Genomic DNA, 25,238 nt, shown 5'->3' with positions numbered 1-25,238 from the left:
AAAATACTGTGTACCGTAGGGTACCACACGGACATAAGTAGAGGTAAGATAACTGAAGTAACTCTAGACTTCTTTAGCAAAAATATTTTTGCACATTCCTTTAAAAAGCATATAACGCAGGCACATCTCTAAGTTCACAAGGCAAACATTCCAACCCTTTGCACCACAGCAGCTTATGCCAAATAATGCATAGTCAGTTTTAATCTATCATCGTCACTTCCCCATTTATTGTTGTTGTTGCTGTTTGCAGGCGTTACTGTAATGAGAATCGATCGCGTCACCAATCTTACTATGTTCACAGAATCAATGTGTATGTGTCCGTAGACTAATTTATGCACGAGCAATGCAACTCGATAGTTAGTTAATCAAAACATTGACTGTATACGCAACTAGCGAAATGCAAATGTAACAGACTCTCTCTGGGGCAGACGCAACGTGATCCTACATGCTCTTTTTTTGTAAAAACTATAGAGGTGATTGAGAGTTGACGCATGAGCGAATCCATATACCTCAACCGCGTACGCTAAATGAGAATCAACTGGTGCATGGTAAACTGATACCAATATTATTAAAGGCAGTAAGTCCCTACGCAAACGCAAAAATTCTCTTTGACATCTTTTTCCTCACAGCGAGCACATCCATCGTCATCATACAGCGTGTCCCAGTTAACATGGACGAACATGTTAAAAGTTCACCAACACGGACAGCTCTGCGCCAACGAAACCGACGGCGAATATCTGATCCAGGTGTTTCGAAGGAGGTACGCTTTGCGCGGATGTTGTTTTTTTTTTTCCTCAAGCGTAAAAGGAAGCCCCCGAAATACCGAAATGAAAAACTATACATACATACACTCGTGAGGACGCTCCCTTACACTATTACATCGACACGTCGTGTTTTGTAATCCGCTGGCCGTCTTTCAGCCATCCCCCCTCAAAAAAGAAAAAAAGAAAAAGAAAAATAAGAAGAAAAAAAAAGTCACACAAAGCATGCCATACTTCGGTCGGGTGTTTCTCAAGCACTCCAACAACTGAGCTTCACCGCAGAACACGCTCTGCGCCAACCATTGCCACGAATGATGATAGGCTTATCGTTTCTTATTCGAAGAGAGAAAGAGGCGTACGTCTTTTTGGGCATTATATATCCAAACTGACACAAAAATCCGTGCCCCCCCCCCCCCCAACTCATTCTCTCTCTCTTCGAATCAGAAGCGTTAACCCTATCATTCGTGGCAACGGTTGGCGCAGAGCGTGCTATGCGCTGAAGTTCCGTTCGTGCGTTTTCTTCAAGAAACGGGCCTCGCGAAAGACCACTCCAGTGCACCTCTCATCTACGGTACACCTCCGTCCCATCAGTACAGTTCATCTTGCCTATGCCTCACTTCGAACTCATCAACTCTCTTCCCCCCTCTTTTTTTTTTTTTGTCCTATAGTCGTGACGAACCCCACTCGTGTGTGGCCTACAACGCCAAGCCACTTCGAGCCCCCCTCCCCCCCCTTAGTATTTAGAGTAACCCTTCCGCAAGGTGGTAAGAGAGCCGGTTACCCCTTTATCATGCCCTTTTTTCTAACAATGCAGTAGTAGTAAGTTAACTGTGGCACGTGACACTTTTTCACCGAGTTTTGGAAACGCGATTTCCTAGCGCCATGTGGAAGAAGCGTTGGTCCCGTCTAGTGCCCTAGTTGAGCGGCTGTTCAGCATTGTCAGGGATGCTTTTGAATAAAGCGGGGCAAACGTACAGAGACACACTTAGAGAAGCAGCCGTTGCTCCAGCACAACCTGCACAAGCAGTTCCCATTGCGCTAGTAAATAATTTAGAATAAAAGTTCTTGAACCGGAGTCATTGTTTTTGCCCCTTCGGACAGTAACTGTAGAAGTTACTTGAAGCTGTAACTCAGCCAGTTATTATTTGTGCAGAGTGGCTGTACCTGTAGCTCGGTTACTTTGGGCGCACTTTGGCCGTGTAGTAACTGGAACTGGAACACAGTTACTTTTTTAAGTAACTTTTTTCAGGACTGCTACTTACTACGATACACGAGTGCTCTCTCAGTGTCCGAATCTATTCTGACAACATTCAGTCCGTTTAATTATTCATGCCTGAGAGCTCCGTCTTTTTTAAAATCTTTAGCAAATGAGACAGCCTGTACTTTTTTTTTGTCATTGTTGCTGTTGTTGCGAAGAATGCACCGTAATAGAAGCAACCGCCACTCGGGAAGCCGCAGTTTGTTATGTCTCACGATCTTTGCAAACAAGGTACACGGTATAACTTGGTTGCCAAAGAAACAAGATGGATATAATAACAGCACTGACTCACTGACATTTACTTTTTTTTCTAGGCTATTCTCGTGATAGTGTGCAAGCTAGGACACGCCGGTACGTTGATTAAAACTTCACGTTCACGTCCACTCTTCTCTAACGAGATACCAACTTTTTTTTGCGTCTCCTCAGTGTCCTTCTTGTGCGCGCAACTGGCAACGCGAAGCTCCAAGCGCAGGATCACGTCATTTCTCATTCCTAGCTGCGACAGACAGAAAAAGCCCTGGTGGCGGATTTGTAATTGCGACCCGTCAGGAACACAGGTCGAGAGCTATTATACGGGGGTGGACAGTTTTTCTTTCTACGTTCGTGACGCGCGCTTGCACGGATTTGTCATGTGGTTCAGATACGTCGTTTTTCAAAAGAAGGCAAGCTGACTAGCTAGGCAAGCAGGGCGAAACGAAAGCGCTGTTGGAGAAAAATGCGGAGGACAGCGCGCCAGTATAATGCGCTATAATGCCACGCAGTTGCAGACACAAAAATAAATAAAGGAAAGGGAAAAAAAAAATAAAGTATGACTAAGGGATATGTTAGCTGCGTGTTTTGGAGAGACTGATTTATCAGACGAAGCCGGCTGCGTTACACTAATGACGCTGTCACTCTAAAATTGCCACCTATTTTAAATAAGGGACGCTGTACGTCATTATAAACGCACACACATACACAAACGTAAAAATTGTTGAAGGGGGCTGCAAGTTGAATGAACTGAAGACTATCCCCGTCGAAACCGCCCTTGTGATTCTAGCAGCCTGTAAAGCGTGCTTTTCCTCATTATGGGGCTTAGTGTGGCATAGCTAACTTTACGACTTTTCCCATAGAGCGGGGTATATATATATTTATTGAAACAAAGAGAAAAAAGAAGAAAAGGTCAGCCAAACTGCATGTCGGCTTCCTATTCCGCAAAAAAAGAAAGAAAGAAAAGAACAAAAGGAAATTAAATAAAGGTGAAATAAAAAGAAAAGAAAAGAATTGGGAAATAAAGGATAAAATAACAAACTGTAAAACCAAGATAAGGTAAATTAAAGACAAAGACGGCTTAAAAAAGATAAGGGTAATGCGTATGAGGGTGAGGGCTGAGGGTGGGACACTGAAGAATGATTACTTGAGTCCAATGGGGTTACGCAGTACACTTCCTGGAATGTACTGTCACATAGCTCGCCGCGTAAATTGCTCATTATGCATACATGAGATGCATGATATTATCAAAGGTAACAATATAGAAATCGTGCCGTAAACTTAACATTCTTCACCGCATCTGGAAGTATACAAGATGTGGTTTATCGTCTGTATATGTTGTCGATGCTCAATGACACATTTCAACATTACGAGTCACTTTCACGCAGTATTTTGCCACCATTTCGAGAAACGTATCAGAATAGAATAGAATAGCTGGGAATCATGATGAAATACAGAGTGCATGAAAGCTTGTACGCTAATAAAGAGTAGTTGAAGTGTTTTTTTATATATATTTTGATCACTAACGTCTAATATCTCGAAAATAGACTCTATTGTCACAGTATCGACTACATTGCGGTACCGAAATATACACCACTGAAGAAGCAATACCACTCAATCCGCTATTATTGTCGAGACGGAAACGCATAGTCTTTGAACTCGGGGAACTCCGAAGTGCTCCTAAGGGTTCGCTATGCTACAGCAGTAGCGATATGACCGGTGACCAGAAACAAGCTAAGCAGTTTGCATTGTAGAGAAGAAAAAAAAAAACAATTATCTTAGTAAATCATGATCACAAAGATTTTATTCTGTTGAAGCTTTCAGCGTGTTGTAGTGTCCAACATGCTTGATGTGCATTTTTGCCAAATTCATACATTACGTCTCAGTAGAGGACACACACACAAATATTGAGAAAAATGTATCAGTGCAGCCTTTGTTTTTGTTTTGTTTTTTGTTTTTGTTTTCGCCATTAAACATGCCCCCCTCCCATTATATCAGCGCAATTGTGTTGTCAGGATGAATGAACGATAATAAATTTACTTCTCCCTTACACGACCATTAAGACCTATTCCTCCGACAGGACAAGTAACGAAGATAAATAAATAAGGACTGTGAGACGAGCGAAGGCGTTTCAACCTTATTTGCGCGGTGAATGAAGTCAGGCGGAAGGCGCAGGCGCAAAAAGCAAGGCCCAAAGAATACTGGCGTGATTTGGCCCTTTCTGCAACGGATAGGGGAAGGGGATCCGCCAGCCAGAGTAGTGTCTGGTAACGACTTCAGGCCAGCTTCTACTTGGTCGGAGCCGCCGCTTCTTCTTCCTGCTCCTCTCTAAAAGGACGTCGGAAATTGCGTTCTCCTTAGCTCTAATTAGGCCTAGCTAAGCCTAGCGAGGCCTAGCGAGGTACCAGTCCTTTGTTGTTTTCCGATCGGCTTCCACGCGGCTGCACGGTTTAGCTTCGATGGACTTTTCTTTTTCTTTTTTTCGGCACGCTCTGTTGGCGAAGAGCTTCTGGCATCTTAGGTTTCGCACTGTTCGGCTACCACCTGCTTGAGTTACTGAGGCGGTCGACGAGGATGTGGCATTGTATTTGGGGTCGCGTTGTTTGTGACTGACCTGAGCAGCAAACAAACAGCTTATTAAACAATTTTGCGGGAGCGCTCAACGTCGTGTCTTCACGTGTCTCCTGCTACACAGCAACAAGCTATTCCGTAGCAGACGACAGGAAAACACGCTGACGGTGTCGTCTGCTAAGTATCGTCTGCTAAAATGCGTAGTACGCCACTCCCGATATTCCTCACCGTGTGAATGCTCAACATAACATGGGACGGAATTTCGTCTCTGTGAGCTGTGTTTTCGCTTTTTCTTCCACTAGAATATTCCGTAATGATGTCGCTCGTGTGAATACACGGTTTCTCGCACCTTTTCCTATTGCAGCGACACGCCGCGCATTTATGCGTCATAAAATCCCTTTGCCACATTGTGTGTTTTAACCACTATGCCAACTACCTTTTCCACTCTCGTTATCTTTAATTATGTTTTTATTATGTTTTTATGTTTTCTTTCACGTACTAACGTTTTCTTTGCATATGTACGTAAGCAAGCGGTTGTAGCGTAGAAACAAGACAAATAAGACCACTTGTTCTTGCGTATAGCCTATCCAACATCGGGCAACAGCAGATGTGGTATGCGAATATCAGGGGGAGTTGCCAAGAGAAAAAACGCTTTAGGAATGTTGTGCACTAGTCATTCGTTATCCTTATTCGGTTGAATACGCACGTTATAGAAGATTTTCAAGATACACGCAATTCAAAATACAGGAAATTGTCTCGCTATACAACGCCCGACAATGTACCTACGGATAAGGTACACTCCTCGAAGCTGTGCACTGTCAACTATTGTATCAAGGAAATATGGGAACGGGGGAGTAAGGCTCGTCCTCGAACTACAAGAGAGACTGATAATGGGAATTGTATAAACACTCCCCTGTATTTTTAGGGAATAGCAATCCCTTCGTTATTCATTACCCATCCAAATGAACATACTACTGTAGAAATAGACTGCATAGACTGCAACGGTCTGTTTATTCATATTTGCATAATTGTAATGTTTTTTTTTTGTTATTGCTAACCCACTAGATCATCATCCAATGGATGTGTGTGTGTGTTATTGCCAAGTCCTTTGCGCGAGCGCGATTCCAGCTATCAATCCGTCTTAAGCTTCACTTCCCATAGCACGTTGAGGACGGGGACGGGCAAGCTTGTTAGAGTCCGTAGCAAAAAAAAAAAAAAAAAAAAAAAGAGAAACGAAAAGAAAAAACATAAAGAGCATATAAAACAAAAACAGACAACACTCCACGAGCTAGTGTTGTGTTGTGCGTTTCTGTCTTGTGTGCTCTTTTCATTCGACAACGGACTCACATCAAATGCCACGAAACCGTGCGGAAAAAAAATTCACTTCGCAGTTACACTTTAGATGCCAATATGTTTTACCCTGCCAGTTTCATTTTTCGTTTGGTAGCAAAATAATCATTCTTATCGCTGTTCACTCTGTTATATATCACGAAACTCTGAGCAATCATGTATTATGTCGACGCCGCGTGCCGCATACATAATCGTTAAGACCTGCAACAGGACGCCAACAGCAGTGGAGACTGCCACATCCCCAATCTTTTCTGCATCCCGGAGCCCAGTCCGACGTGCCGAAACGATATGACGTCGGACCACCATCCCTATACTCACTTTTCCTTTCGCACCCCCAGTTCATTTATCTGCGCCTTTTCCCTCGATATATCGATTCAGCAGAGATGTGCACGCACAGAAAATAAACAAACCGGCCAAGATTCTCTTTCCGGCAAAAGTGGCCAAGCTTTCGGCGCCGTACATTCCCTGGGCTTGCAGCAGCTGTGGACACAGCACTCTCTGTGATCTCCAGTTGCGTACATGTGTAGTTTGTACAGTGGCCATTTTATTTTGGGCTAACGAGAACGGGTAAGCGACTGGTCGAACTAAATACCTGTTTACACATTCCTGGTCATTGTTAGGCCTAGTACTTCTACTGTGGGTGTTAAATCTGTGACAAATAATCGATATTATCCGTGAGAAAAATGTTTTATCGGCTTTCTTCGGTGAAGACATTGCCTTCACTCCTACCGGTCGCTGTGATGACGACGACGACGACGACGATGGTTGTTGATGTTGATGTTGATGAAGAAAAATACTAGGGAGAGGTTGACCACGATGGTCAATAGGTGTGACGGCTTTACGCGCGACAGATTCGGGACCGGGTACTCTACTGTACGTGCTTTGTAATGAATACAAAAAAAAAAGAGAAAAAAGAAAGAGCACGACCAGAAGAACTGTGACAATAGCTGGGAGTGTAGGAGCAGTGTGAAAAGCAAGCGTTGGATAATCAGTCGGGGAGGCCACATGCCGAATGTGTGCATGCCCTCAAAGGAGGGAAGGTCAACGGATGTCGACTTATTTTTGTCTCTAGTCTTATGCCGTCATTTTTTCCTCTGTTATTCTTTTTTCTTCTTTTCTTTTTTTTTCTTTTTTTGAGCGTGCACTAGTTATTGCGCACCTTTTGAATGAAAATAATATAGTTAACTGGAAGAACCAAAATGGAACGGCGTTAGCGGTTTTTAGCGAAAGATGCGGCAAAGTATTCTTTGTAGACTTTTTTCTCGCGTTAGCGCCGCGAAGCAACTGTGGTTATGAGCGGTGTACAGACGTCCACAGATGGAGAGAGGACAGCAAGAAGAAGTGGGGGAACTGCGGGGTTAGTATGCGTGCAAGGCCGACTTCAGTGGGAATTGTGCGGACATTCGTGAGGAAAGTCTGCAGGAAAACCCAGGGAGAACCTCAGCCAGCACAGCGGGTGGTAAGATTCGAATCCACCACCTCTTCCTATTCAGCACGACTTTGACTGCCATCAGCGAATGGATGGCTTTAACCACTCGACCATGCTGCTGGTTTGTAGGTTATTGTGTGTCTCAAAAGGTAATGACACTGCATTTATGGAAGATACTGCATCTGATTGAAATCTTAGTCGGTTAATCGCAGGGGCAGATCCAAGGGGGGGGGAGGGTGGTTGGGCGATCGCCCCCTCTCCAAACGCCAGTTTATACATTGGATTTCCTTCTCTTCCCTCCCCCACGACGCGCTCCGACAAAGTAACCGCCCTCCCCCCTCCCAAACCCAGTGGTCTGGCTCCGCCCCTGGTTAATCGACACCATATCACTGATATGGTTGGGCAACCGATTTTGCTATGTTATTCTGAATAGCTTGCTTATTTATGTTCTACAGACAATACCTGAACAACGGAAAGATGATGCCGCGCTTCCCGAGAGGAAATTAATTATGCATAGCCAATGGGAAGATTCTTTCTCGATTAATAATTCCTAGACATAAAGAGCATAAAGGAAACGGAAGACAGGAAACATAACTGGATACACGGAATTTGTCCAGTCCTTCACCGGGCGCAGCGGACGTAGTCACCGTACTTGGAATAGATGCATCTTCCAATTTTGAGCTCGTGAAAACTGCGTGAGGGCGTGCACAGTGTTGAATCCGAGGCCAGTGTCCAACTTTGAAACGTTATCTGTCCCACCGGGACAAGTAAACAGGAAAATTGTTGCTAATGATGATAATATTGCCTACGTGACATTAAAACTCGCTGTGGGTCCTACTGTCTCACCTTACTGCGCAGGAAGTTACGACGTGCAGTTCTTTCTTTCTAAGTGAGCGAGGGTAACAGAAGTCTGCACTAGAAACACAGTCACTATTTTATTAATTTACTTTATTTTTTTTATTTTTTCTAAGTAAACGACAGCAGACGAGAGTTGCGAACTGCGCATTCCCATAGCTCTTTAATTACGTGATCGTAAATGATTTGTGCTAAATATCTATGGCACCTGGATTCATCTATCAGCATTCACACTGCTTCGGAAATACAACTGCCTTGTCTGGTCTTCCTTACGCCGCCATCATATAGCTGCGTGTCCACATACCTCTCGACAGCTATATCTCAAAGGACCATCCAGCTCTGATGTCCTCAAGATTTCTTGGTTCTGAGCACATACATCAATCGAGGCAATCAAGAATACGACAAAGCCCTGGTGTTCATTGTTTCATTGTCATCTCTTTGGTTGCTTGCCCCTATCACTGATAGATACAACCTACCTACGCTGCTTATAAAAACAAACGCTACGCGTCTCGCATTGGGATCAATCTGGATATTGCCTAGGAAACGCTTCTCAAACAAAAACAAACAGAAATAGCGTGGGTGCGAGAAAAAGAAGAAGACGGCGTTGGCCAGGAGAGGTATCATTCCATATCCTATATACGAGGACCAAAGCGTAGAAGATTCAATATCTGCGTAAGGGGGGTCTTGGGTTTAATATAACCAGGTCCCCTGGTCATCTTGTGTTGTGTTTCGCGCAGCGAGAATCCGCATTTAATAACGCAGGTGATGGAGGAATCAAGTTTCCGCCTACACTCCAATAAGGCGTCGCTTGGTTTGGCAAGACTTGGTCAAGCTTGAAAAACAAAAAAAACAAAAAAAAATGAATAAACACACACACACACACAAGAACGAAATGAGATCAGGTTGGTTGTATAAGGCTGGATGGGTTTTGTGCGCTATCTGGTATATTGCTATTCGGGCGGTGTTAATACGAAGATATAGGCGGCAGGAAACTGTCTTTTTTTTTTCCCCCTTCGCTATAAGTTGCGGGGGCTTGAGGTTTTATGTTCTGCTCGAAATGGGCTTTCTCTCTGTGCGCGCAAAAAGGAGGATAGGGGGTGAAGATATTTTGGGGGAATGACTGAAGTTTTGTGTTCCGGAAGAATCGGCCGCGCAGACGATGTGCAGGAACGCTTTCATCTATGTCCGATCACGGTAGCTCGCGAGCTGCTACGTCAAAGTTTGGCAGCAAATGATTTGATTCGTCAAGGTTGCTTTATCGTGTGTTTGCGATTGCCAGCCCCGATTGTTTCATAAAATGCTGAAAGATAAGTAGTAAGACAAAACTAATTCCCATTTACACGACAGGGACAGCTTGTGCATTGCTCCTCCTCGATTTGCGTTTCATTAGGAAAACTTTTGATTGCACCTTTTGCTCTGTGCCACGCGTGATGATTAAATTGATATGCTGAGCGTTGTGGAACTTTAGCTTTTTCGCGATAAAGATTGTTTCCGAGCTTGTGATTTCGCGTTGATGTGTGCGTTGATATCTGCGCTCCTTATCATCGGTGTCCCTTACCTGTTTTGTTGATGGTTTCCCTTCTACAGAGAGCTGTGGGCGGGGTTTGTTGTTTTAAAAAGAGCGCTCGGTTTCCGAGCGGGGTCTCCAGATTGTTCCGTTCAAGGCTGGGGCCGCCTCTTGGTGCTCGCCTGGCTGTTGGATGCGAATACTTGGCTACGGTGAAAGGTATGATAATAAACTGTGTCTGGCTGACATGATCTGTGCGGTGCATTTCGTACTTCGGTAGCGAGCGGGTGGTGCGGCCTCGGGAGTGGAAATTGCCGGCCCTATAGGCGGGCCGTGAGGCGACTCCCACAGCGTGCAACAAGCACCCGCCAGGGTGTAGCTAGCAGTGAGTTCGTGCTTTCATTTAGCCGGATGTGAGGCGTCCCTACAGTTGAATGAGTGTAAGCCACAGTCATCCACGGCATCGAAACTTGCACACTAAAAGTTTTATAACATTCGTTATGTATAACGTTTATATTATCCTATTTAGGCGTCATTATAACGGTTTTTTGACGTTTCTCGTCCTCTTTGATTTGTTACTGCTCACGTTATTTCAAAACCGGTAAACCAAGACCAATTAGTCACTCTAAAAATCAGTAAGTGTTGACGCGTTTCTTTTTCTTTTTTTTTTTGATTACGCTGGATTGGATTTAGAGTTTTCTGAGTCCTTCATTCTTCCACACCGTTGTCGAACAAATGAGAGGTACGAAACATCGTAACTCAAATTCTCCCCACACTTTCTCGTACCACGTCCCCCATAATACACTTTCCTTTCCCGCACATCCTGATCTCTGCATTGTCCTTGATTCGCGTATTCCTTCTTTTTGCTTCTGGATTCTTTCTACCCGCGGAACAAAGCCACATGTGAGCTCTTCCCTGCAGGTGTCGTTTCTATGTCATATTTATACGCCCGTATGTTTGGAAACTTCCGTTTGAAGAGCGCGCGGCTATAAAGCAAACGACGCCTGGAACAAGAAAAATGGTGACCCAGATGAAATATTGCCACAGGCGTTACGTCTTGGGGGGGGGGAGCAAAACCCTATACACATAGAAAGCAGACAGAGAGATCTGAAACGCATCCGACACTCTGTACCTTAGCGTGAAGAAGATGCGCTTTATCTGTACAAAGAACGAGGGTGGGTTCTTCCCTCCGGATCCCTGAAAAATCTGCTACCTCGATATATTTTCATTTCAACTTCCTTTCGCTGTCCCTGCACGCTTTTGTCTTAGGAGAGAGAAATATGGCGAGCTGTTTGCAAAGCTACGTGCTGTGAAGGGTGCTTCGAGCAAAGCGTGCGTGCGTGTGCGTATGTATGTGGTGACGACCCAGTGAAAGGCGGTGCTACCGTTCTGTGTTCGTGTGGTTTAAAGGAATCGCACCGCGAACGTACTATCTGCCCGGGAGCGACTGTTTTTCAAGGCGAAGTATCTCTTCTAGCTTTAATGCGCACTGGTTCTCAGACTCTTCGAAATTTTACTTGTTGCGGGCAAAGGATGTTTATATTCGAGGGACGACTACACTTTCTAAACGGGAAACTGAGTAATTTATAGTCGCTTGCATAGGAGAAACACGAGCTCGCTTAGCTATATTCTCGGTATTGTGGTACACTCTAAAAACAGAGCTTCACCGCATAGCACGTAATGCGCCAATCATTGCCGCGAACGATAGGGTTATCGCTTTTGATTCGAGGAGAGAGGGAGGCGTATGCCTTTTTGTGTCAATTACTATATACTCAAATTGCCACAAAAAGGCGTACGCCCCTTCTCTCCTCGAGTCGAAAGCGATATAACCCCATCATTCGAGGCAATAGTTGGCGCACCGCCTGCTATATGCGGTAAAGCTGTTTTTAGAGTGTATGTGTGGTGTCACAGACGTAGGAACACCAGCATTGATACAACGATTTGGTTTTAAATATGGGCACTAATTGAAGAACCGTTCTTCCTATGCTAATGGAAAAAAAAATTAGATATTTTCAGACTGCAGAAACGCAATCCAACATGATAGCACGTGACAAAGAAACGAATCAAGGAACAGCAGAAATGGCATAACGAGGAGAATACGAAAAGGAGGTTCGGAAGACCGTAGATAAAGCGGAAAACCTTTCGAGGCACCCACGTAAAAGCAATCGACATTGTCCAAGATATAACCTCTCAATACGCGAAACGATTACCGAGCTCTTGTTTATGCCCAGCTCTCTTTCTCCTACACCCTCCCACGCAGTCGTCACAGCCATAGCAGTTGTAGGAGGTATAGCAGATGCAACGCTTCCACTTCATTGCCGACCGACGGTGCCGCAGGGAATTCAGGCGAGGGAAATCTCTCGCGCTAAGACGTCCCAAGTGCTCTCGTACGCTGCCAAGCACTCGAAAGGCTTATTCGTGTCAGGCGGACTTTCTATTAAGGAATTCTACATCAGCCACCGGTCGCTGTTGCTGCTGCTGCTTCCTTCTAAGGCCTCCCGTGGGAGGAAAGCTTTTCCCCGCAGAATATTTTGCACATTCTTTCTTTTCTTTTATTTGTTTCGCTGACGGCTGTCAACATTCATCGCGAAGTGTTGTTGTGTCTGTTGGTCTATTTTTATCGCCGTTTTTATATCGCTCGCAACGCAGGTACACCCTGTCGTGACTCTCTCCGTAGAGGGCGCAGCTGCAGCGCCGATCGAGCTGGCACGTTTCTTGGATGGCCGCTGTTGTGTCGTGCGTTTCGTCGTGTGTATCGGGTGTTTCGTGATGTAGGTCGAACATCGTATTTAATTCATAGCTGCCAGATAGAGCAAGTCTAGACGATTCAGCGTAATGGTTGATTGATTGATTGATTATGTGTTTAATGGCACAAAGGCAACAAAGGCCTCTGTGCTGCGTAATGGGCGTATGATCATTATTTGCATGCGCATACTGCTAATGACATGCAGGACGACTTTCGATGGCATTTTTTGTGCAGTTGTCGAAAAGGCAAATCATTATGTTCAGATTACATATTAACTGCTATGGAACTTTCAGAGTGCGCCATAGATGAACACACCTTTCGTACCTCTCAGAAAGTCTCGTCCTCCATGAGAACAACTAGTGACCGAGAGCGCTGGTTCCACCAAATGAACAAGAAAACTGTGAAATTGAACAACACTAACGATATATTTCCCTAGTTACGGTCACCTGCTGCTCTTGTTGGGAACAAAGGAACAATGTGAGCTGATGTTGATTTGACAACGGTGACATTACGTTCGGATTGAAAAAGATTGTCCCGTCATATCTTCGGCCTCGTCATGAAGTTAACGTGGGAAGTTGGCACTTTTATCGAGTAAGGCGCATAAGGAAGCGGAGGACCTGAGTCCGGCTGCTGGTAACCATGCAATCTCCGTCTAGCGAGCCAATAACGGGGATATCAGCGGTGTGGTTGTGGATATGTGGTTGACCATTCCTTTCTTCTTACGCGTGACCCTTACTGCGGGTCAGATTCTACGATGAGAGCTACAAACAACAGACGTGCCAATGACGCCAAAACAAGAAATACGAAAAAAAATCACATTGAAGGACACTTCGAGAAGCCGTCAGAACATTCATAGGAAAAAATTGTGGCAGAAATCGCTGTTCAGATTGTCATTTAAATGTGAGAGCATTTATGAGCTTCGTTGAGTTATGTCGTTCGTTATATGTCGTTGAGTCTGAAGGAAAATGCAGATAAATTTAAGTATTGCCTGGACGATTTCCCACTAGAACGCGTAGACCTAGGAGTAATTGTTGACAGCAAATTGTCTTGGAAACAGCACATTGATTAAGTTAACGAAAAATCACTAAGGAACTTGAATTTAATTGGACGTACGCTAAGGCAGGCATCAGTGATGTTCAACTGGTAGCATGCACTACCCTTATTAGACCAATATTAGAACATTGCTCACCTGTGTGGTATCCGGAAGTACAAACAAAAAGCCTAGAGGTTGAAATGGTAGAAAGAACAGCAATTATGAACCTATTGCTCGGGACTAACATCTCTTTTCTTTTTCTTCTTGCACAAATCAAATCAAATGAACCTATTGAAAATTTCTCACAAAGTGTAATTGAATGTGACTTACTGTCAGACCTCCTCAACAGAATAGGTTAGTAGTCCATTTAGGCCATTTCGAACCGGACTTTTCCTTCTAATAAATGTATCCCCCCCCCCCCCGCATTTCGAACTGAAATCCACCATGACAAAACCGCAATGTCACGCCCATTAATCCATGATTGTACTCTTTGTCGTGTTGATCACTCCTACGATAGCACCTACGGGTGCGAGTAGTATTGTTAATTAAATAAACAACTGAGCTCATCGCGGGCATTCTCAGACGGTGGACAGTAGAGGACTGTGGAGACTGAAGTAGCTGACGTACTTGGCAACCACTAGCTCGTCTATGCCCCTGACGAAGGCACAATCTATGACACTTCCGGCTGCGGGCTGTGGGAATTTTATCGTCACTGGCTAGATGGAGATCGTAGACTTCCTTCATGAAGCCTGCGAACCAGTTGTTCTGGTTCTTCCTCATGCCCGTAGTGAGGTCTCCGATGACAATCATGGGCACGTTGTGTTCCTTTGAGTTGTCTACGAAGGTAATGCTTGCGGAGTAATTGAGGAGCTGGGCTAGAAGGAGCCTCTTGATCTTGTCTTTACAGGATCCCGCTGTAATGTATACCAGCACGACAAGGGTGGGGCCATCCTTGCAGTCCACTTCTACGACGCATTGGTGGGGTAACTTGGCCAATCATCCTGGTGGTTACCGTGGTACAGAGAGCATCCAAATGGAGGCCACTAAGGGATGCTGGTATGTTTTCTGTGGTGGGTAGTTCTCCGCGACTACGCGGTTCCCAGGGCAACGTGGGCTGCATGCAGACCCCTTCCTCTCCTATACCACCATCACCTTACCCTTTCTCTTTCATCCTTCCCTCTCCCCTGGGTTCACCAAGGCGCCACCCCCGAGCAGGCTAACCGCACGTTCCCCAAACATCATTCCCCCCTCTCTACGACGCATGCGTCACCAATTACGGCTGCAGCGGTTAGGGCGTGTTCTACCTTGTCTACTTTGAGAGTGACTATCTTGATCGCTAAGATAGTTTCATCATTTCTCGAGTAGATGGCAGCACCGGCACTTCGTTTGTCGGTTTCCCGGTTGTCGCGCGGATCCAGACCCTCACCCTTTTTTGGGTGCGGGGGAGGGCGGTTTCTTTGAGAAATCTAATAACTGGGCACGTGAGAGGGGAAAACTATGGTCAACCTAATGTTGTTGGTATCTTTTTTTGTTGTTTTTCTTTTTTTTTTGGGCGGGAACGATCGCACAAGTCCGAGTGGGCGAGGACGTTGCACTTGACCAGTACCGGGTATATGCTATCGCATTTAAAAGAAGGAAAAATCATTTTGTGTCTTGTTCACCTAGTACGTAAAACGAGCTTTACTAACCCGTCGTACCACCTTTGACCTTTCGACAATAACCTTTAGTAGAACCTGCCCTTAGTAGAAGGGAAGGAATGTTTTCATGCTAAACGGCTCCCAAAACATGTCAAACCAACTGCCCTAAGCGGATAACATCACGTTGCTTATCTATGATTTGACAGGTTCCTTTATCGTATCCCTTTTCGTGGAGTGCTTACGACCTACTAGAAGTCTAGACTATCCTTTCCACCATCCCTTCTCGAAACCCACAGGGCTTTCTAAAATCCGACTGGTCCTCGTAATCTCATTACCTCTCACTTTTCGGACTCTTCAAGAGCAGCTATGGCGCGTCTCGTATACCTCGCTCGTTCATTTGACACGCGAACAAGGGATCGTGCACGTGGGCTTATCAAATTATTGCTGACGCTTTTCAAATTGAATTGAACTTTATGGCCTCACTCAGTGCTGCCCTAACGTATGATCGCTCCCGTCATTTTTCTTCGTTCATCTCTTTGTGCGATACAAAAAGGGCGAATATAACAGAAACGTCGGTGAGGAAGACAACAATGGGAGCTTGACGCACAAAAAGTGCTACATTTATCTTTCGCCTTTCCTGGAAAGGTTCCAAGAGAACCAAAGCTGATATCACAGTGGTATAAAAAAAAGAAAAAAAAAGGTTCCTATTTCCCGGTCTTGCGTCAGTTAATATTGTTGGGATGGTTTCGTGAAGCACAATTTATTTCAGACTCTTTTTTCCTCCCTCTTTTGTTCTGGTATACATTGACATATCAAAATATACCTACTCTGACGTTAAGTTTGTCATTACAAAAATCCTGATTTTAATCGTTTTTTGTAGCCAGTCATAGCGAATCCCCCCAAAATTCCGAGCATTTAATTTACGTAGTTTTCTACATTTTTCAGACTATTATTTTGGTTAAAAAATGCCAGCTGCTTCTATCGTTAATGTTATGTGGCAGAAGGGACATCAACCCCATCACGTGAACGACCAAGTAAGTCACTTCAATAGAGAACACCTTTAACGACGGTGAAATATATTTCGCTATGAACAATTCCAAATTATATGAAATTGGAAAGTGAGGCAACTTCTCCAGATGGATACGCTTACATGCATTGGTGAAGCTCGTGAACAAATAAACAAAAAAATTTTGTGTAAGGATGGTTTCGTGAGGTACCATTTCTTTACTCCTTTGTATTTGTTATTTATTTGTTCTGCTCTACTCAATAAGCGATGAATTAGTGCGGCAGACCTATCGTGAAAAGATGACGTGACGCAGGGTGCATAAATATGCTCTGCAAGGAGCGACGCCGTAGTACGTAAAATGTAATGGGAACGGAAATAGAATCGGACGAAGCATAGCGTTCTGACGTGTGATCTTTTCGCGCTTAATCATTTTTTTCGTGGTTGCCCCGGACGTTGTCGTCATCTTACTGACGCCTTTTACCGGGGCCGCAATGTCAGATCGCCCGCCGTCGAACGACTGGGCTTTCAATGTGTCTGTCCCTACCAGGACGCCTGCAGATGACATCATCGATGCAAGTGAGGTGGTTGCCGGAGAAGCCACCGTTTTCAGCGTACAACACCTGGGGGAAACGTCCTTTCAGGTGGTAGTCTGGTCAGCTAGCGCCATCAAGAAGGTTCATGCAAGATGGCAGTATTAAGGTTGGGCATGAAAGTGTTGAAATCGTCCCTGTGGGTCCCAGAGTTGTCAACGTCTTCTGTCGTTATCTTACGGTTTTCATTCCAGACGAATGTCGTCGTAGCGCCCTTCATCCGCACGGCAAGGTCCTTTGCATTTTTAGTGTCGGTACAAGGGTATGCCATCAGTGCGGAATGGGGACAGAGTGGTGAAAATCGAAATGTCTGTGGACCGGTTGCTAACTTTCTTCGTGTACTTGGTCATCGCGTAACCTTTGACTACGTCGCCATAAAGAGAGTCTGCCGTCGGTGCAGAAAAGAGAGGCATTTAAAGGCTGCTTGCAATAATTCTGCGACCGGTGTAGTACGTCCGGTAACCCAACGTTATCGTGCCAACGACCCTGTCAAAGGTGTGGTTCCAGTCATGCTACCGCTGACTGCACGTGTAGGCGTCCGTACTCTGAAGCATTGGTTTCGCCATCGGCGATTTTTCCGCTGTTGAACGACACCCCCGCCAATATGCGGGAGCCTGAGGCTGAAGGTTTGCCCCCTGGGAGATGATGCCCTGAGAGATTGATGAGAGAAACTGAAGTGGCTCATCTGCCTTCTACCGAACCCTTAGTACAGGAGGTGTTGCCATGTGCTGACGGAAATGGTTCCACGGAAGAACCCTGGCCAGTCCCTCTTCCTGCAGTTTTATCTGATGACTCCAACACGGTCTGCTACGAATCTCCGGATGCTTCACTGGATCACAATGCGGGTTCCGGCGGCGAGCCTTCCCTACCTCTGATACTCCAGGTGACAGCGTACCTGCCGGCGAGACTTTCGTGTCTTCCCCGCCATGCGCTAGTCTGCCAGCTTCTAAGGCCTCGGCGGATAAGCCATCCGTGGCTGCCGTTCCTATGGACTGTATCCGGCCAGATTCCAAGAGACTAATGCGTTCAGCGAGTAGCCCTAAAGCCCGAATCCCATAACAAGCGACACGCGGCAGATACACGCGAGAAGCGACAAAATCGACGTCACTGCCGCCACACGAGCGTCAAAAAAGCTTTGTCGCGGCTCAATATTTCTGCATCTACTCCCAGTAGATATTTGTAGCATGTCGCTGAGTTCGTTGCCTGCTGTTTGACAAAACCAGCTAGATTTGGCGGCGTGAAACAAGAACTGAACGCGTGGGCAAGGGAGAGGGTGGAGAGGGCAACCAACAAAACTAGCAGACGAAGAAGTGGGCGGGGCGTTGGGTACCTCAACCGCAGCGCCACTGCGTTACGGCGAATATTACATAGCAACTTCATTACAATTTCTCCTCGTTTTGACGAATGAAATACTATTTTTGGTATATTTATGGCAATTTACAACTTAGCTCGAATAAAATAAGCATTGCTTCTCCAAAAACATAATTTCTCGGTGACGAAATGTCGCTGCTCAAATGGACCAGGAAGTCGCGCCATGACCAGACGCGACAGCGACAAATTCTGCAGCGCGTCGCGTGTCGCTTGTTATGGGGTCCGCGCTTAACGAAGTGAAGAAGAAGAAGCGACTTGACCGCCACCACGTTATGGAGCTACTTGGGTTCAGTGCAAACTCCAGATCTTCCCTTCCCAGGAATGATGAGCCTTTTACTCTTCACGCGACTGAGGCTTCTCACTCTGAATGCTCAGGAATTTAAGTGCCCGGATAAGCAGTGTGAGATACTGCACTTCGCTCGTGTGTCCTGTTGTGACCTGTTGCTGCACACACCGATGCAAACACCGATGCACGAGCTGAAACGACGTACACTGCTTAGCGCCGAAGCAAGAAAGAGTCCGATATAATTTCTATTGTAGCTCCGTAACGGAATCAAAGTTTTGAATTCCGATAACAAGTACGAAATTGACATGGCTTGCAACGTAATTTGAAGTAAATTCTTTTTGCATTTCAGTGCCCCTTTAAAGGTACACTATAGAGCATGCAGGCACGTTTGCAGATTATATTAGACATCGGAACATGCACGATTTCACAGAAGCCCAATTATGGTGTGTACCCATTGTGTGCTCCAAGGCAACGCTGAGGAAACAATTCCGGGACTGGACGGTACGTGGCTCGCAGTTCGATAACAGTCGTCTCTTTTCCGGAAGCCGGAACGGAAACGCAACGCAAACCAGAAACGGAAACGGAAATATTTTAGAATCGAAAATTGGGGGGGGGGGGAAACGGTAACGCAAATTCTTTAAGCTACTTTCCTCATGATGGTAGAGCGCTCGTGGAGCGGGTAAACTGCGAGAGTGCAAACACCGACGTTCGCCGCACTCTCAGATAAATCGGCGAGAGCGAGACCTTCGCACGCTCATCGCTATGCCTGCTCACCCTAGTTAGCACCACGACCTACTAGACTATAACGACCATGCCATAATCGCTAAGCCCTACACCGCACGATCCGCTAGGGGCACTGCTCATCGGCCCGCGAGGTCTATATCGTGATTGGGCAATGGAAATTTGAATTTTGAACGCTCAGAAGCGGACGTACGACTACCTAGCAGACGACAGCAACAGCTCCTATGAAAACGCGCAGAATAATGATGATAATCAACTTCAGAAAGAAGCATCTCTTGTGGGACATCCACCGCATGGATACAAATACTAAGACTCACTTCTTTTTTCATGCACTGTCAGCGCTCAGAAGCCGCCGAGTTACTGATATTTCTATCAGCATGCATATCGGTATATACATCGATGTAATATTGATATGAACATCGATATTTTTATCGATACATATCGGTATTTTAAAAATATCGATAACATCGCTGGCATAAAGTATCGATAAGAATATCGTTCCATCCCTACAGCACAGCCGGCACAGGGATTCGAACCCGGGTACCTCCCAGTCAAAACAAGACATGACCAGCACGCTAACCGCGTGCGCTTGTCTCGCCCCCGTCGGTATATCTCGAGAGCACGGCGAACGTCTGTCTGGGGTGGACACTATCGCCGTTCTCCGCTCTGGGAGCCCAGCAGTGGGAACGTAGAAGACTGCTTGTACGGAGCCGGAAAGCGGGTCCCCGGTGACCTCTAAGCGACATTTCTGCCGTCACGGGCGCCGTTGCGTGCGCTCGCTCGGTAGTGGGAACATAGCTTTACCATTCCCTGCTTTAATGCTGCTGTAATTTTTCGAGGAACGAGCTAGCGTTAAGTACCTGAACTTCATTTTTTATGTATTTACAAACACGCGCTTTTTTATTTACCTCAGTTTGCATGTTACCAGTTTAACATGCTGGGTGCTCATTTAGCACCCTCCAGCTGCAAATCATAGCGAGAGAATGGTTAAGAAACAAGCGAGCTGGTTGCGTAGTTCTCTCGAACTCTTTTTTTTTCATTTTTTTTTTCATTATGGACCGAAATACAACTTTACTATAGTAGGTAGCCTTAGCATCAGGTGACTGCGTAGAGTGGCAGATGTTTAACCCCTGAATTCATAGAAAATTAAAATGTTTGGTTCAGTTTCTTCTTTCAAGGAGCATAGCATTTTGAATACGTTCATGTAGGACACTATATTTTGCACAGCTATTACAAGGATTGGAAATTATTTTTCAAATTTCACCCCTTAGAATCCCAAACTAGTACTAGTACCACGAGTTTACCAAATTCCACAGCCTCGTCAGGCATTGCCTTTTGTGCTTGAACCGCATTTCTCTGACAGAAATGAAATAAACGAAATAAACGAAATGAATAGTTGTTTACCTGCTCGAACTTTGACGTCCCTGCTGACGATGGTGCCTGCCACATTCGTCGCCGAACACCGGTAGGTGGCGTGGTGTACGTCTGCAGAATATTCTCGTTCCGTAAATGGACGGAAGACGAGGGAACCATCTTCCCGGATGTGACGTAATCCGTTCAATATCCTCGTATCTGCCGCCGGCAATCCTTCGTGATCTAGCCACGTGATTGCGGGAGGAGGATAGCCACTTGCTGTGCAGGGAATGGCTGCCCCTGTAGAATTGCTGAAGGCGATTCGATTCGGAGGTTCGACCGCGAACCGAGGTCTGGAGATTTCTGAAAAGACGATATATCTCTGTAAATAAATGAATGTAAAAGAAAAAAAATCAAAATCAGCGCAGCTTAACTATGCTAGATTCAGGTGTGATGAGCGAATAGGTACTGAACAACTGGAAATGACGACCGACAGCAATAGAGCAATGATATTAAATTTGTTCCTTTTATGTTGTTCCAGCCTCAGAACATCAGTTCCCTCATGTTCAGCAGTTGCCGCTGGCGTCGATCCCGTCGTATGAATGTGTGTATGAGTGAGCACGAATGTAAGAGTGAAAGGAGGACGAGTGAGAGAGTGTGGCTGGTTTGTCCCTTCAGATGACGCACCCCGAAAGTCGCTGGGGAGGCGTGTTAGCTTAGCTCAATTGGTAGAGCCCTAGACCGGTAACCCAGAAGACGTGGGTTCGAGTCCCACAGCTGGCTAACCTTTTCAGCGACTTTCATCTTTCACATGATAATCATGTAGTGATAACAGTGATAACATATGCGCGCCAAATATACGGGGACGCTGTTGCAGGAACTCCACGAAGCCGGAACCGACAATAGTCGTGTACGGGCGCGCTCAGTCAATTGACCTTTTTCACAACGGCTTATATGCGCATGCGTATGACCTTGAGGCGCCGGAGAGGGTTATCTCCGTTTTCACTAGATGGCGCACTATGGGGGCGACAGAAGTGGGGTCCCGTGGGGAGACCGCACGAATGGCGCGACCTTGTCAGCTCCACTCCGGACCGGTTTTGGTCCTTTGTGCTATCCACGTAGATTTGTTCTCGACGCGCGGCGCGCGTGGTTCGTTAGAGAGCCGCTAGGATACGACACGGATGTGAAAAAGGCCCATAAGACGCTTCGTGAATCACTGAGCGAGGTCCGGTGATCGCTGAAATAATTCCGACTCGTTTTGTGGCTCTAGCGCTCGGTGTTGTTCGCGTTGATCATGCACTGTTGCTGTTAGCACGTGCGGTCTCCTTTTTGTCTTGCTGTTAAAGGCTAGAACGTTCTGCAGCACCGAGTGGAACCCCTCTTGCATGCTTCAGAGCTTCGTCTTTCCTGTACGACACGTTTACGGTGATTCCGATCGTATTTTCGTCTCATATATGCTGAGATTGTCAGATATTTTCACACATCCGCGCACAATTTCCCGCATAATCCTCAAATGCGTTAACTTTTTACGTTCCATACACGTACCATTACAGGTGGTTTGTTTTGTTGCGAGACACGGTACATGTGCTTCGCGACGTAATTATTGGGCGACTAACCACATTCGTGCTCTGATTTGTGCGACATACCTCCTGCACTCACGGTGTAAAGTAATTCATCTGAGACTGTAACAAACAAACAGACAGACGCAATACAAACCTCAATGCCTCAGAACATGAACAGTTTTTCGACGACTGCCTTATTTCAACTGTTTCATACCTCCTGTCCCATTGCGGATGACGCGAGCATTATCATATGAAAGTTTTTATCCGGTACCAAACCAACGCCACGTCACTCATTGTGATACCTTCGTGTTCGTCTACTGATCCCGAGGTTGAGGGTTCGAACCCAGCCGAGGACGCCGTCTTCCGCGAGGGACGTTAAACACGGTGTGCCGTGTGCTGAGCTTTCGTTACACGTTAAAAAAACAAAAGGAAAAAACTCAGGTTGGCAAGGTTAATCCACTGACCAACTACTGTGGCGTCGCTCAAGATCACAGTTGTCGCGCGGCGTAAGGCCGCGAATTACTATTATCATTATTATTTATTAAACATGAGCATCGTCGTGATGACCTTAAAGAGCCCCGTTGCAGACACCGTCATTTAGTTTTTATGAAGGTTACACAGAGTTTGGTTATCGGTTACCATCAACGACACTCCTCTTGTGTCGTTTGATAATGTCATCCAATTTTTGACCATGTGTGGATTACATAGTCAGATGTAGATGTTAAGTATTGCTCCGCTTTTATCCAATATCATTGAACTCCTCATGTAAACATCTCATCCTGGATCACCTCATAGCTCACACTTGTAGATACTCACTTGTTATCGTCCGCCAAGGACGTTAGTCTGTTCACCCTCCTCTCTTTCTTATCCTGGTCCATCTCATCGCTCATACCTGTAGATAGCTTTTAACTACCACACACTCTCACATCCCACTCTCATCTCTCCCATAAGCATCTCTCACACACTAACCGTAGTTTTGGCGCTCTATGGCCTTTATTGCCTTTGTGCCATTAAAACCATAATTTCTCTCTCTCTCTCTCACCATCAACGAAAGAAAGTACGCCTTTCTGTTCGTTTAATATGCAAGGCATTGCAACGCTATAGATAGTACTGCAACACCGTGTTGCTATGGGTTATTAACTTCCCTGGCGTACGGCATACCATCTGGATAGTCAGGCATGAATGCTTAATGCTTATTGCCCTCGACTTGCGCAAATCGATGTAATCTCGTAGCAACAACTGAAAACAGCGACTCAAATCAATGACTAATGAGTGCCGACGATACATGGGGCGTGATTCTTGCAGCCACGTGCAAATAGGAGTGATGAGAGATGAGCTCTGATTGGAATATATCGGGATAACCGCAGTTTGAGCGACGCAACCGGCGATGCTTGAGTTGCAAATATAGAAGACCTGCTTCAATATTCAACTCGATCTGCTTAATGATTAAAGGATAAAGGTAGAGATAATTTTAGAACACTGTAGGTACGCAACTTCGGTTGGAAAAATTACGAGGGGTGTTCAAACCAAACCGGGACTTTCTGTCTCCTGAGCATACAAATGGCTCGCGCTACTTCTTTTCCGTCATTCTCACACGCGACAGGCCTCCGCGTTCACCACGTGGTGGTCCAAAGTTTGAGCGAAACAGAAGACGCGTGCTGGACAAGATGGCCGACAACGAGGTGAGCGCACACATCGAACAGCGAATTGTCATAAAGTTTCTCGTGAATGAAGGAGTAAAGTCATCTGAAATTCACGGAAGGCTTCAGGCTCAGTATGGCCACGATACACTTAGCCGCAGCAAACCGTTTGAATGGTGCAAATGGTTCCGAGACGGCCGTACATCAGTGCAGGACGATCCCGGTGCTCAGAGTGCTCAGAGCCCAGTGTCAAAGTTCTTTTGAACATTCAACTTGCGGAGCGCCAGATCATCAAGGACCGACGGATAACATGTCTCGAAAGACAGACCTTTCTGTGGGAACGTTGAACACTATTATTCATGAACACCTCCAGTTTCGGAAAGTTAGTGCCCGTTGGGCCCCGAGGCACTTTCCGTGTTTGACCGGCAGAGAAGACTGGAAATCTCCCAAGAGCTAAGGTACCGTTTGGACACTGAAGAACAGTCGTTCCTTAATCAGATCATCACGTGCGATGAAACGTGGGTGCACCATTTCACTCCTGAGTCTAAACGCGCATCAAAACAGTGGAAGCATCCGGGCTCGCCAGCTCCCAAGAAGTTCCGAAGCACCCCGTCTGCGGGTAAGGTCATGGCCACGATTTTCTATGACAAGGCTGGCGTTATTCTTCTTGATTTTTTGCCCAGTGGTACCACCATCAATAGTGTATATTACTGCCAGGTTCTCAGGGATGTGCATAAGGCGCTGAAGCAAAAGCGTCCGGGCCTCATCACAAGAGGAGTCCTCCTCCTACAGGACAATGCACGCCCGCATACCGCGCATCTCACGACACGCACCTTACAGGAACTTGGCCGGGAGTTGCTGCCACATCCCCCTTACAGTTCAGACCTCGCCCCAGCGATTTCGATCTCTTCGGGCCACTGAGGGCGTTCCTTGGGGGCCGCCACTTCAGCTGCGACGACGAGGTCAAAAATGCGGTCCGATCATGGCTGGTACGCTCCGGGACAAGCGCATTAGTACAGCTTGAGATTACGTTGAAAAATAAAACTAATTTCTCGCCTGTAAGCTCATTTTACCTCTGCGAAAAATGAAATGTTCCGGTTTGACACCACTCGTAGTTTCCATATTTTGCTCGCGGAACACTTTGACGGATGATCACGCAGAAAATCGCACTTCGAAATCTGCGCCCAATTTCCGGAATATAAAATGCTTGTCATGTTTCGAAATGCCCTCTTCAACCGTCTGTGCGCCATTCTATTCCAGGGGAGTAATATCACGCGAATAAGGCGCAGGTGC

General features: G+C 45.9%; 1 protein-coding gene across 1 annotated transcript in view; it reads right to left on the bottom strand.

The window, feature by feature from the left end:
* Positions 1-25,238, bottom strand: part of LOC135393806 (cell adhesion molecule Dscam1-like) — a 293,651-nt gene that overhangs the window by 134,443 nt on the left and 133,970 nt on the right. The window contains exon 2 of the mRNA XM_064624087.1: positions 20,795-21,106. Coding sequence (XP_064480157.1) covers positions 20,795-21,106 — 312 coding nt within the window. The remainder of the gene's footprint in view (positions 1-20,794; positions 21,107-25,238) is intronic.

Source organism: Ornithodoros turicata, chromosome 5 (assembly GCF_037126465.1).
Source record: "Ornithodoros turicata isolate Travis chromosome 5, ASM3712646v1, whole genome shotgun sequence".
Lineage (NCBI taxonomy): Eukaryota > Metazoa > Arthropoda > Arachnida > Ixodida > Argasidae > Ornithodoros > Ornithodoros turicata.
The sequence above is the reverse complement of the archived record's forward strand: the minus strand, read 5'-3'. Positions and strand labels throughout refer to the sequence as shown.